This window comes from Sphaerodactylus townsendi, linkage group LG04 (assembly GCF_021028975.2).
Source record: "Sphaerodactylus townsendi isolate TG3544 linkage group LG04, MPM_Stown_v2.3, whole genome shotgun sequence".
NCBI lineage: Eukaryota > Metazoa > Chordata > Lepidosauria > Squamata > Sphaerodactylidae > Sphaerodactylus > Sphaerodactylus townsendi.
Window position 1 is genome coordinate 64,188,700 of NC_059428.1, and position 15,173 is coordinate 64,203,872.

General features: G+C 40.3%; 1 protein-coding gene across 3 annotated transcripts in view; it reads left to right on the forward strand.

The window, feature by feature from the left end:
- BACH1 (BTB domain and CNC homolog 1) overlaps positions 1-11,211 on the forward strand; it is a 30,178-nt gene extending 18,967 nt beyond the window's left edge. For all 3 annotated transcript variants that reach the window (XM_048494286.1, XM_048494289.1, XM_048494287.1), the window contains exons 3-5: positions 3,015-4,385; positions 7,448-7,654; positions 8,507-11,211. In XM_048494286.1, the coding sequence (XP_048350243.1) occupies positions 3,015-4,385; positions 7,448-7,654; positions 8,507-8,965 (2,037 nt within the window). In that variant the 3' untranslated portion in view covers positions 8,966-11,211. The remainder of the gene's footprint in view (positions 1-3,014; positions 4,386-7,447; positions 7,655-8,506) is intronic.
- The last annotated feature ends 3,962 nt before the right edge of the window (positions 11,212-15,173 follow it).

Sequence of the window (15,173 nt, forward strand, 5' to 3'; positions counted from 1 at the left end):
CTACAGGGGTCAGTGCTATCAGTCACAGACCAGGAAAGGGATTTGGGAGTCTTAGTTGATAGTTCCATGGGAATGTCAACTCAATGCATGGCAGCTGTGAAAAAGGCAAACTCTATGCTGGGGATCATTAGAAAAGGAATTGATAATAAAACTGCAAAGATTGTCATGCCCTTATATAAAGCAGTGGTGCGACCGCGACTTGGAGTACTGTGTCCAGTTCTGGTCAGCCGTGATCTCAAAAAAAGGATATTGAGGAGATAGAAAAAGTGCAGAGAAGGGCAACAAGGATGATTGAGGGACTGGAGCACCTTCCCTATGAGGAGAGGCTGCAGCGTTTGGGACTCTTTAGTTTGGAGAGGAGGCGGCTGAGGGGGGATATGATTGAAGTCTATAAAATTACGCATGGGGTAGAAAATGTTGACAGAGAGACATTTTTCTCTCTTTCTCACAATACTAGAACCAGGGGCATTAATTTAAAATGCTGTGGGGGAAGAATTAGGACTAATAAAAGGAAACACTTCTTCACGCAACGTGTGATTGGTGTTTGGAATATGCTGCCACAGGAGGTGGTGATGGCCACTAACCTGGATAGCTTTAAAAGGGGCTTGGACAGATTTATGGAGGAGAAGTTGATTTATGGCTACCAATCTTGATCCTCTTTGATCTGAGATTGCAAATGCCTTAACAGACCAGGTGATCGGAGCAACAGCCGCAGAAGGCCATTGCGTTCACATCCTACATGTGAGCTCCCAAAGGCACCTGGTGGGCCACTGCGAGTAGCAGAGAGCTGGACTAGATGGACTTTGGTCTGATCCAGCTGGCTTGTTCTTATGTTCTTAGAAAAATATTAGTTTGGTACTTGATACAGAAATGTATACACCTGAAATTAATAGTGATGTGTATTTTGGGTGTGTATTCAGGAGTAAAAGCAAAATAAAACATCCATGGGCTCCCACTTACTACATAATTTGTTCTGTAAAGTAACCACAGTGATATTCATTCTGAAACTGAAGGAAAGAACATCTCTATTATCCTTCTGCATTTACTTCCGCTAATGCGCTAATGTTAATTTTAGTTATCCTTCAATGTAAATTTTCCTCCTTTCAAGATAAGAGGAAGAGAATTTTTAAGAAGCACAATTTTAAGATGTATATAAATCTTGCAACAAAGGGCTGGTGTGCTATAGCTTGTTTGAATCTCTAGTACATTCTACAGTAGAATGTACTCTTCTGTACCATACCCTCTTACAGATATGATTAATGTTTTCTTAGATATTACTCAAACAACCTACAAACCAAGCTGGTTATGCTTTCTTGTATTGATTTATTTATTGAGTTTGCATCCTGCTTTTTGGCTGGAGTCTCTAAACCAACTCACAACATTTGTAAAATACTGTTGGTACAATTTAAAAAATTGAAAACACACTTCACTTTGGGAAAGGCACAGTCCAGCCGAATCAAGAAAAGACATGTTATCGTATGTTTGCCTTTCTCCCTCTCCTTGTATCTTTTTGCCACTCTTCTTTGCAAGGAATATGCCTATATAAATAAATGGGCATGCTTCAGCCAAATCTTGAAGCTGTGCCTTGGTGCAGTGGTAAAATTCATTAACTTGATTTGATCATACTTTATACGCATGGGGAAAGCCTATCTCAGATACAGAGGACCTGCTTGCATTCATAGCATAATGGGTCCCAGTCCCATTCCAGAGCATGCAGCAGACTGGGAAAGACCCTTCCTGAGAACTTAGTGAGCTGCTGCCAGTCACTGTTGACAGTATTGGGCTGGGTCAGCCGAGGCTGGTTTAGAGTTTTTATTTTATAAAGGTTAGGCTTAGAGCAGATTACAGAATATAAAATCAGTACAATATAGTTATCTGACAGTATATTGTCAGATAAGTTAAAAAGCACACCAACTAGCTTCTCATATATTCCGAAACATTTAAAGAAGAAATATACCAATCAGTTTTGTTCAGAACTGGAACTCTTCGGGAAAGAATGTTTCATAGAAGCAAGGGTTGGAATAAAGCTTTTAGCTCCTGAATATCTGTACTTCAGTTACTTTATCTTTTTGCAAAAGTTATGAAATTGCGTTTGGAAAGACCACAAAAGGCTCTACTAAATGTTGAAGCTCTTGATTAGTTGAGTTTTGTAGCAATAATATGTTCAAGACCATGATAGTGCACAGTGCAAGATTAATTCCTCTTTCAAAAGCATTCTGCTATGACATTTTAGAGTGAATGTCTCTCTGCTTGTATGTGAAAAGGTAAGTTGACTATTGTTTGTATAGTAGGAATTTGACTGGCAAATGGTGCTGAGATTGAAAGCCTTGTTGTAAAAGCTATGAAAAGCCCACCCCAAAATAAATCTAATTACTGCTCAGAAGTTGTCACTTGTTTATTGTTGTTTATGAATAACACATCAGCCTGTAAAGAATTTATAGAAGGAGTTCTAGAAAATTTTATTTATTGTCAAATAATGTTTAATTGGATACTTTTTTTTTGGTTTTATAATATGATATTTAGTCTTCATACCATTCCTAGTGTCAGATGGCTCCAAAGACATAGAAGTAAGCTCTGCTTAACAGGAGTCCTTTTTATATAAACTTACTATTAAAAATATTTTCTTATTTGCAAACCACTTGCCTTCAGTCACACAGTGAAGATCCTTGTGCTGTGGTGGCTGCTGTTGCCAAAACATTTTTTAAATCTGCACAGCCAATCGGAAATCACGTTGGGCAAAAGCCCCACCAGATCCTGCCTACCTTTTAACAACACTTGATGGGCACCAGGAAAGGTGTTGGCACCGTGGCACAGGCACCATGATGGGGATCACTGCCGTAGCCTAAACCAGCCCAAAATCAAGTCAAGGGTTATTTGATGTAATGTAGTCATAGTAAGTGATTGCTGTTCAGAGACAATTTATTTACATGTTTATGTATTCACCTCTTTAATTTTGCCATCTTCGGACAGAAAGTTAACATATTTTCTTTGTTCCATCCCTCTTTCTTAAATAGGTTACACTAAAAGGCTTTGGTCCTTTGCTTCAATTTGCATATACTTCTAAACTTATTTTAGATAAAGATAATGTAGCTGAAGTTTGCAAGTGTGCAGAATTCCTGGGAGTACATGACATTGAGGAATCATGTTTTCAATTTCTGAAATTCAAATTTCTGGACCACAAATTAGGCCGACGCGAATACCAGAGAAAGAAATGTTGTAAATCGCGCTGTCAAAAAGAAGAGCATAAAGTAGAAAATGCTTCTGATAACCATCTGGAAATAGATAGTGTGAATGAAAGTTTGCAAAATGAATGCATTGATGCTCAGTTGAAGAACTACAAGAGTGAAAAAAATCCAGAAGTATCTCTTGCACAGGACAATACCAATCAAAGATTTGAGTCTGACTCAGAAAGGGGCCAGGTACTTGACTCTGCATCCCTTTGCCCAAAATACAGGAAGTTCCAAAAAGCTTTGGAGGGTGACAAAGCCCCTACTTCAGAGTCCAACTCCAGTATTGAAGAAGTTCAGGTAATATCTGCTGCATCTGTTCATCAAATTGAATCATATACCAGTGGTGCTACACAAAGATCTTTTGAATATGCAGCTGTGCCTCAAGACACAAAATGTGAAGACTCTCAGGTAGAAATGGAAGAAGATGGGAAAGAAGAGTTCTTGAAACAGACAGCTTCTGCGTTCCAGAGTACTGAATGTTCTACAGAGAAGTCAGTTTCTTTTTCTCCCCATAATTCTTCTGTTGCTACTCATGGGCTTTATTCCACTGCTTTCTTGAACACCTGTGATCAATATTGTGATTTGACATTGAGTAGTATGCCGTGCAATGCAGAAGTCACTGAAAAGGTCACTGAAAAAACCAGCATTGTTACAGAAGCAGAATACTGTAAACCAATCAGTAAAAGTCCTGATGAGAGCCTGCCTTTGAAGTCTCACTTATGTGACAGAGAAGCTTTGAATGATACTTCACCTTGCAACCGCAGCAGTGTGGAAAGAGAGGTAGCAGAACATTTAGCAAAAGGGTTTTGGAGTGACATTTACAACCCAGATGCAACCTGTCAAATCAGCTTGTCTCCTGCCTCAGATCAGGTGTGTTCAGAAAAGAAGGCAGAGTGTCCTTGGTTAGGTATCCGGATCAGTGACAGTCCTGAGCATTCTCCTCAAAGAACTTTTACAACTTTGAGCTCTGTTAACTGCCCTTTCATAAATAACCTTAGTACTGGAAACAGCACAGAAATTAGTAGTGGTGATTGTGTACAGGAACAGCAGCAAGAACAATGTCCTTATTCCTGTGTGATAAGTTTGGAAGAAGATTCTGAAACGGATACAGAAGGTGATAGTGAATCCTGTTCTGCAAGAGAACAGGAATGTGAGGTAAGAATGTACACAGTATCTCATTTTGTTCCTGTATATCTTAGTTCAATCCTTATACCCTCTAAGAAAGTTACTTTTCTTTAAAAATATATATTTGATTGATAGACAGGAAGCTAAAATCCTAGCCAGTCCACAGCACTTAGTTCTCTTGAACTCAATTGGGCTTCCTTTGAATATTTTTTCAACGTGTTCACATAAAATATCTACCCAAATACTGTACTAAATGTAGAAAGGGGTAGAAACTTACAGTCCTGTCCTCCATACCTATGTTTGCATGTTTCCCTTCTATGAATGGTGATTCCAGAGAAGGCTGTTTGCTACCTTAAACCTCTTCCCACAAATTGTGCAGAAGAGTAGCATTCCTCATTTCTTTGTTGTGGAGTTTCCTTCAAAAGGTTTAGACTCCATGCAGTTCACATTTACCTTGGATGTTTACTTTGTAAGATCTACTTGGATAGATATGCTGGGCTTTTTGGCCATCTGGCTTATATCTTACAAGATCAGATATAATTTCTTTTCAAAATGTATACATATCTACCTTCCCTTCCTTTTTTCACTTAGATGCAGGCCTGGTCTAGCTTTTAGTTAGAAGGGCATTTTGCTTGTCATACAACTCTTCCTTTACACAGATAGTTCAGTTCCTTATTTACCACCCACTTCTGATCTGATAATGAAGAGACACAAATTATGCCCTCAAAGCTCCCCTGACTGTGGGACAAAATAAGCATGATTTGTTAAATCAAGAAACAAGCTCTGATTCATATTTATTTTTTAGGATCATTACGTGTCCTGGTCGCCGCGACTGCCGCTACGGCTTGCCCCCGACTCCGCCGGGCCGGGAGTAAGCGGGCCGGGCGGGAGGTCGGGCGGGCGGGACCTCGGCATGCGTCACCGCCCGCCGCAGGAGAAGCTGCCGCAAGGAGGCTAGCCGGATCGGAGGGCGGCACGCCGAAGCTGCGCTGGTTGAGCCGGCAACGACGGGCGACCGCAGCGCGAAGGCGCGGCTGGAGAGGCGGACGGCAGACGACGGATCGGGTCGGGAAGACGAAAGGCCGGGAACAGCCCCAATCAGAGGGTGAACCTATTTAAGAGAGGAGGAGTGGGAAGGGCGCGGCTGATCGCAACGGGTCGAGGGAGGGAGTTGCGGAGGCTGGGAGAAGGGGAGACAGACGTGGGACAGAGAGAGAGAGAGGGAGAGGTGGAAAGGAGGCGAGGGAACAGAGAAGCTTCAGGGAGAGAAGGGGAGAGTGAGAGCCGGAGGAGGGAGAGAGAGGCGCAAAGGGGAGTGAAGGAGGGGAAGGGGAGGCTGCTCCAGGGGAGAGTGGGCTCTGCACTGGGCAGGGGCAGCCGCCCCAAATCAGGTGTAGGCGGGCGCGGTGAGAGCGGGTGGATTTCTTCCCTCCTCCCTTGGCAGCCACCCTGTGGTTTCAAGTAGCTGGCAGTGAAGACCCCAAAGACCGGGCCACTGACGCAGGGGCCCATCACCCTCGTTAGGGGACGGGAGGGGACGGGCTTGCCAGGCCCGGCTGCAGGCAGGTGGCAGGGGAACGCCACAAGGTGGTGGAGAATGCGGGCATAACGATCTTTTGGTGCCCCGCGGGCGCCGCCTCTGCCATCAGTTACCGGGCCCCCCGGGCTGGGTTCCGCCAACACCGCGAGAGGGCTCAAGGCTGTTGCGCCTCTTGGCGAAGTTCCCTCAGGACAGAGGGCTCCTCAAGCGAGGAGCCAGGCGGCCCCAGGCTGGAGGGCGAGATGGATTTCGCCCAGTTCGGCCAGTGGATGGCCGAGCACCAAGCGAAACTGACACGGGACTTGGCACAGCTCCAGCAGGAGTCCCAGGTGTCCTTTATGAAGGAAATGATGCAGCGGCAGGACGCCCAAAACGCCGCCCTGCACGACTTGGCCCACAGGAGAGCGGGAGGAGGACCCTTCTTCCTCCTCCCTTGGCAGCCACCCTGTGGTTTCGGCAGCTGGCAGTGAAGACCCCAAAGACCGGGGCCACTGACGAGGGGCCCATCACCTCGGTTAGGGACGGAGGGACGGTTTGCCAGCCCGGGCTGCAGGCGGGGCAGGGGGAACGCCACACCACACAACAGCTGCAGGGAATCAGATTTATAGGATCATGACAATTCAGATCAGGACAATAGCAAAACAGAAAGGACTTGTCCTGTCCCCTCAATGCCATTTTCAAAAGCTGAAATGCACTTGGTGGCTATGACTTGCACCAGTTTAAGGAAGAAAGGTGCATATTTATGTAATCATGCATGATATTAACAAGAGAGTGAAAAAACTATCCCCAATGAGGCACATTTCAGCTAGGGAAACCACTTGTGGGAGAGGCAGAAGCGTGCATTGCACTCTCAATCCATACTGGTGCCCTGTGACATGTTAGCAATTTGTTCCCAACAACTGAATGTGGCTCTAGGAAAAGTGAGTTTGGTGTAAAGAAACCTGGACCTAACTTGTTTAAATACATCTAGTTTGGTCCTGTGGTTAATTGACTGTGATTTCCCCAGGCCCTCTTTTCCCATATAAAATGTATCAAAGTGGATTTCACCGCATTGATGTTTTCAGGTTTTTTAGGTGTCCAGTTCTGGAATGCCCATTTTTCGTTTGCTGTAGTGTGTATTCTACTGTTTGCACAGTGTGTATTCTACTGAATGACAAACCTTGTGTCTTTATGTCTGACTCTACAAATATAATTTAAGAGATTATAAATCACAGGCAATATCTGTTGTGACTGTGGTTCCTGTGACGTTGCTCGCCTTGCCATCTCTTAGGTCACTTCAGAGGTTGTCCTGTGCCACTGTCCTCTCTTTCTGTGCCATTAGCTGTTCCACTTGTGCAAAGCCACGGTTTTCCAGGGAGCCCTTACACAAGCAAAAGTGCTAGTGGCAGAGGAATCAGTTGCTGCAGTGAAGGACTACCTCTTCCGCAGCCAGAGAGAAGAGTGAAAGAAGCCCAGTTCTTGTATTGAATCCTGTGCGATAAACTTGTGACTGGGGATAAGGGTCCAGTTTTTTAAAACAATATATTATATCGTGGTTTAATTTAATTTTTAGGTAAAGCTGCCATTTGATGCACAGAAGATAATTTCACTTTCTAGAAATGATTTTCAGTCTTGTCTGAAAATGCACAAATTGACACCAGAACAGCTGGATTGCATCCATGATATTAGAAGACGAAGTAAAAATAGAATTGCAGCACAGCGCTGTCGCAAGCGGAAGCTAGACTGCCTACAAAACCTTGAATCAGAAATAGAGAAACTGGTACGTATGGAAAGTTTGCTTTAGAACTGAAAATCTAATCTTTCCACAATCTTAAATCATTTTTGATTATGTTGTTACATTTTCAACATGCTTTTCAACATGCTCAAATTTCCTTGCCCATTTACCCCCAGCTAGGAAAGTTGTTGCAAGGGTATTGAACACAAGCAGCCTAATCCAAACTACTGCCTGTGCCAAACTGCTGACTGTGCTTCTCCCACTGCACTGCCACCAGAAGGCCTTCAGGTGGCGCAGGGAGGTCTTTTCTTCCTTATATGGAATACCCCAACTCTTTAGCACCCCCCCCCCTCGGGAATCAGGGTTACACTATCAGTCTGGAATCCCAGACTATATAGTATGATGGGGAAAGTATTTTGTTGCAGATTTCAACAGCACCTGCCTTATCTTTTTCCTCATTGCATTGGATTTTGCATCTTATGGATTTAATGAAAAATGCAAGCCAGTGTTCAGTAACAGACCAAAATGTGCCTTTGATTCCCAGTCTTCCTACCATTCTTGTAATTTAGGAACAATGTATGTATTTTAAGCCAAGTAGTTCATTGTATTTTACTCAACTGCCCTCTATGTTTTGCTTCATACTGGACTCATCATAATTAGGATCTAATTTTACATAAGTTATTTTAGGGCTGGTTCGGGTGCTCATGTATAAAAGAAGAAATAGTGGACCTTGCATGATAAGTGCAGGTGTATTACAGTGCATTGCTATGTGACTGCTACCTTCTATTGCTATTGAAATATAACTCAGGCTGAAATATAGTGTACTCTGAAATATAGTGTACTTTTGTCTTTTACAGCAGAAAATATAGATCTCATAACTGTTTTATTTTCCAACAGCAAAGTGAAAAAGAGAGCTTGCTAAAGGAGAAAGATCACATTTTGTCAACGCTCAGTGAGACAAAGCAGAACCTGACAGGCCTTTGTCAACAAGTATGTAAAGAAGCAGCCCTCAGTCATGAGCAAATACAGATACTTGCAAAATATTCCACCTCTGATTGCCCACTTTTATTTTTGATCCCAGAGAAGGAACAGCCTGCACCTCCTGATATGATGTCTACAGTACCATTATGTATAGAATTATCCAAGGATCTTTGTGTTGAGTCTCCTGATGCTCAGAGTTCTAGTTATCTGCACGTAAAAAGCACATGTGATACCGGATACCCTCAAGCACAGGAACTGTGTCCAGTTCCTATAAGGATATCAGAGAAAACATTATGTTTGGATCAATGTGTGCAAAGTGGTGGTGCGATCACAGATTTTTGTCAACAAATGACTGACAAATGCACTACAGAGTAATCCTATCAATCTCAACCTTGCAGGGTTTGAAGTCTAAGTCATTAGGTAGGAAGGATGAACTTTGTTTGTGGTGCAGTGCATTAACTAGTACTTAACCATCCAAAATCATATTTTGCGACTTGTCTTTTCTGACATGGAAACAAGATTCTATCTAAATTTGTAGTATACTTAGAAACAAAAAGGATTTCTTGCAATTTAAATACTTCAGGCTGCTAGTGTCCTGGGATGCAATGTAGAACAAATGTTCCACATAGTAAATTTTCTTACAGTTCCACAACTACAAGTAAATCTCAAAAATTTGTAACTTAATACTAAGTCATTGCTCCAGAGGCATACCTGGTTTTCAACACTTTGTGGCCCTCTTGTGCTATTTAGATATTTTAGTTTCTACTTGATTTAACATACCACAGTAGTCTGTGCTTCCTGCTTAAACTTTAATAGGTTGTGATTATATTAGAAAATAAAGTTATCAAGTATTCTGGAAGGATTTCAACTTTCACTATTATTAGTGGGACCAGTCTAGATGCATTTGAAAATTATTCTTTTAAATGGGTACTTTCATTGGGTAAAGCTTACTGTAGCCATTCATGTTCAATTTTCAGTGCTTCAGTTTTCAGAAATGAACGAACTGGATAATTCAGTAGGTAAAACTATTGAAGTAAAAAAATAATGTAGGCTGTTTTGCATTGTAATAGCATCTGCTGTACACAACAGAAACTCTACCTACTAACCTCAAACATTTGCTGGTTTACAAAATGTAAAAAGCCAATGGAATTCTTCATTTCCTACCTCAGAACAGACATTTTTATATCTATGTTTAAAATATGATCATCTTTTTGTAATGCCTATTTGCTTTGCAGGATTCTAGAATAGTTACATCTACTCTGTCTTCTGACATGTTAAAGCATTGTTTAGGTTAGTGATGATTTAGCCTGTCTAGAAAAGTTAACTTGCTGAAATGTAAACACATTGTGAATATTTGGCCAAATACATCATCCGAATAGTACTTCAAATAACCAGCATGTATTACAAAAACACTACCTCATAAACTGATTTCAAGGTCATTCTGAGCTGCAAAAATTAAACACTTGCTTGTCACAAATTAGCATTATGATTTACACAGTTTGCAGACTGTTGACTTCATTGTGGAAGTTCCTGTACAAGTTTTGCATGGTTTCTTTTTCTATGTGTTTATTTCTCTAGCAATGATTTGGGGAAAGATTTCAATAAGCATTTAAGCAAGCAGGTTTTTGGGGGGTGTGTGGTGTGCCTTTTACAAGGCACTTGCTGTTAGAACATGCACATGATTTCTTTTGGGGGAATCTGCTAACTTTCTGATCAGTCATTCTCTTTTATGACAAATCAGTTAAAACTTAGGGCACATGATGTAAAATTTATATAATAAAAGATGCAAATTAAATTCTGTTTTTAAAGGAGGTAATTGATACAGGTTTTATATCTGTAGGGAATTCTAGTTTTCTAATACTCTGGCTAGTGGCTGATCTTAAAAGGAGCATGTTGGTTTAGTGTCTGGTTTTCAAAATCAGAAGTTAAGGGAATGAGGAAGAAGTAATTACTGTTTTCTAAGGGAACAGTGGGACAAATTGTATTATCAGTGTTTGTTAAAATAAATTCAATATCTGTGTATTGGAACATTGGTTCAGTTTTTACTCTTTTAAATGAGTGGTTAAATATGCTCATTTTATAATACCAAATTGTGCAGAGGAAGCTGAGGTGGTTTAAAGCCTAACCAACTACCTCGAAAATAGCCTGCCTAGTAATGTTTCAGGTTGCATGATTGAAAGACTAAATAATTAACTTTCAAATATTCAGAATGAACATCCGTGGCAACTTTTGATGTTGACAAAATCTCAGGTAAACATCTTTCTAAATTTCAGCTAAGAGCATTCAGTTGAACTTGTAGAATACTTGCATCAAGGCATGTTCACAATTGTTTGAAATATGTTGGGCAGAATGTTATGCATTCTAAAAGGAAAAGCCCTACATTAATCATAATTGATTTTGTATCTTTCCTAATCCAGTGTTTTTAATGCAATAAAACCACTATACTTTTAAAGGTCTTCATTTTTTGTAAAAATTTGGCATTGTAGAATGGAAACTTACTAATTGATTTAGTACTACTAAAGCTGAACTCTGGAAATAACATTATTTATACAGTTTATATAATATATTAAAGCAGCACATATTCCTGAATTGAATAAAACTCTTAAAAGCTCCATTTCAAATGCTGTCTGTGATGTTTATCTTCGAAAAATAAGTGTCATTATGGAGGCTGCAAAAAACATCCTTGTTTGTTAGTAATGTTTAGATAGAGGCTAGCTGATGGGGACATTGAAAACACTTCAGAGGTATTCATAGAAATAGTGAAAGACCAGTATTGCACACAATCTGAATTTTGGTATTCAGTTGAAAACTACCATTGACTGTTGTTGTCTGTGGATTCAGAGTGGCACCTGTCTGGAAAACAAAGTTAAAATTGGTTTAGTTTGATACCTGTAGTAATTATAACAACTGTACTAAAGTTACACCTCCTTGGTAATCATACTTTCTTGATAATAATCATATATGGAATACTGGAATCTATTTCTTTGGATGCAATGCAGTGGCTTTTCATTAAGCAGATGTTTTGTGCAACAGATTTCTTGTACTTCTCTTGATTACATTTGATTACATAAAAGGCCTGCCTGGTAAGAGAACCATTCTATTGCATCTGATGCAGTGGGTTCTAACAGTGGGAGAAATTTTTGTTATTCTTTCAAGGTGTCACAAGATTCTTTGGTAAATTCCACCAATTAAAATTTCTAGAACTGAACTACCAGTTTCCACCAAATAATCTGCATGTTTTCTGGCTGGTGCTTTGAGATGGGTGACTGCAGGTGGTGATGGCTGAATTAACTCCCAATCTTTCACCTGCAGTGGAGAGTTTCTGTTCCCATTCTTGGAAAACCGGGGGAGGGGGGGGTGCTTTTACCATAGCTGGATAACATGAAAAGGTATCTCCTTACAAAGGTCTTGTGTATGTCTGGATCCAGTTTGAGACATACTGTTTTGAAAATACATTAAAGAATCATATACTTTATAACCAGCCTTAATATTTACCTAATATAAAATGTGCAAATCATTTGATATCAATTGTAAGGTGACAAATAAATCCTTCATTTTTTTGTAGTGTGGGGGGTGATAAGTTTTGAATTACTGTCAGAGGTCTGTGTCCATGTGACCTAACAGCAGTACCCTTTCCCTGCCAATAATGAGTTCATTAAATTATCAAGATGTACCATGTATGTTCAACAACAACTATCTCTTAAGGCAGTTCCACTATATAATTTCCTTCAAAAATGACTTTCTCTTTTAAAATAAGTGTATGTATACTTCTTGCAGATAATCACAGTTCTTATAGTAAATAAACATAGGATTGTCAGGAAAGAGCCCACCAAAAGGAGAAAGCTGGCTGAGGTTGCTTTGCATAGCTGCCAGCTATTCTAAAGCTCTTACAGCATTTAAAGTATACTTTGGCTGATCCCATTGAGAATGATGGATGTTCTCAGAGTGACTTAAGTGTAGCTTCTAAATGATGTTGTTTAAATATTAAAAGTCTAGAAGTCAGACTGTAGAACTGAAACAATTTAAATGGCAGCTCATATGGATCTTTACATGGTGCTGACAGTGCAGTACCACCCACATACATTACAAGCTATGACAAGACTAATGTTGCACATAGCCCCAGAGTCTGATTGTCTGGAGAACACCTAAGCATTTTTCTTCTGTTCTGTTTTGATTTCTTTTACAGCTTTGGTGTTTGTTAGTGGATGTGAGTCTGATTGTCTGGAGAACACCTAAGCATTTTTCTTCTGTTCTGTTTTGATTTCTTTTACAGCTTTGGTGTTTGTTAGTGGATGTGAGAGCTAAGACTTATTTAGCTATATAGCCGAGCACCAAATTAAAGGAGAGGGTTTTTTCCCCCTGTTTGTTCCACATGGAAATTCAAACACGGTACCAGGTAATGGAATGAACTGAGAGACCGTGATTTTTCTTAGTTAGTATTAATGAATAGCTTGGGTGCTGTAGCTAAGGGTTTAGGCCTTATTTAGCAGTATTTTTTTCTGACGTTTCGCCTGCATCTGTGGCTGGCATCTTCAGAGGATCCTCTGAAGATGCCAGCCACAGATGCAGGCGAAACGTCAGGAGAGAATACTGCTAGAACACGGCCATACAGCCCGGAAACCACACAGCACCCAAAATGCTATTTGTAATACTACCATACCCTCTAGTCTCTATGCCTGATATTTGACTTTTTTTTCATTCATGAACAATTGGACTGCTTATGAACAATCTATATAGCTTTAGTATGAATACCAGTTGTCAGGAGATCACAATTCTAGAAACCGCAGATAATGCTGCCTATTGCAATAGAGGTCTCAAAACCTGCACTGCATTGTCAGATCAGGTGCTTACAGAACACATAATTTCAAATATATAACCTCCTTCCTCATTTGTAAAACAGCAGGGGAATAACTGCTGCTCAGTTTCCAGATGGTAAGGCCCTTATATAGAATGTGAAGTTGGTTTCAGTTGGAGAATGAAACAATATTCTGTCCAGCATAGGTATGGCCTAGAGGCATATTTTAATTTAGTGTTATTTATATCAAATATTTATAAGCCTGATCAGTAAGTAGTTAGCAAAAACCACAGAATGTTGTTGAAAGTAACACAATTTTTACTCTGCATTTACATAGGGTTGTTTGTTTATTGGTATCCTACCTTTGCATGGTTGGTCTTTGAACAAGGGACAGTTTGAGATTTATCAGCAGTGTCACTTTGAAGCAATAGATGGCAGCAGATCATTGCAGTCTGCCTGCTGCCCTCGGAGAATGGCTCCTGCACTGTTAACTGACTCCAAAGGAACGTGGAGGATTTGCAAACATAATGCATTTATGAAATCAGCAATTAAGCAGATTTCACGTAAAAGTGCTGCCATAATCACATTTAATAATATAATATATAAATGTAAGTAGTCTCAGCATATGATTTATAAGCTCACTAAATTAGATTTAATACCTTTAAATATAGCTTCTATTTTGAGCAAGGCAGGGACACAAACTGGAAATATTCAGATGACTCATGAAAGCACAGTTTTAATGTATTGTCTTTTAAAACAATTAAATTTGACTCAAAGACCATCTGCAGTTTAGGTGCAAAGTTGTAATGTTGCCTGCAGAGAAGGAAGAAAAGGGTTAATAAGCACTGGGTATGTTATTCAGAATATTTGTTATTTCGAATGTATTGTTGTCTCTGAACCTCAGGTTTAGAAAGAATCTGCCTATTGGCTTAGTGGGCATTTGATTGAGCAAAGTGTTTAAAGTTTCATTATAGGATATACATATTAACATAACATAGGTTTTTAATTAATAAAGCAGTCTCCATCTGAAACTTACCTTGGGTTAAGAAGCCATAATTCGCTAGGGGTTGGAATATCTGACAATGAACCCCCAACCAATGGACATGCAGGACTCACAAAGTGAGACCTATGTGCCCATTGATAGGAAGTGCATTCTTCACATTCCAACCACTGCCATCCCCCATGCCCCAATCCCCTTTCCCAAGATTTATGGGCCTCAGGAAGTGAGGTGGGAGAGGAGAAGCATCCCTGATCCTATGTGCTGGACTCAACGTGCTGAGTCTAGCACACAGGATCAGATCCTACCACCTTTCTCAAGACCTGCGGGTCTTGGGAAGCAAGATGAGGGGGGGAGAAGTGACCCTCATCCTGGGTGCTGGACTCAACAAGCTCAAGAGCACCAACTGCTGTCTAGTGCCTGTTGTACTGGTTAGCACAATGAGCTTTACTGTTAGTAGAAAAATATTTTAGGATAAAATTAATCATCAATGTTTTTAAACATTACACATAGCGTTTTAATTCTTTCCTTAAATTTTCTTTAACTTTGTTTCACAATCCTAGTTTCACTTTCATTTTCACTACCAGATGATAGGGATGCTTTTAATGTGCACAAATGTAATTTTTGCAGCCACACTGCAGTAATTAGCCATGCCATTGGGAGGTGTCATAGAGGGGTGCTAAGGGAAAATGAAAAGGTTCATGAAAAGGCTGACATAACCATGGGAAAGATAATATGCCCCTTTTCTGAGTCTTTCAGGTTCATTAAATAGGATGCAATTTTGCCCAATT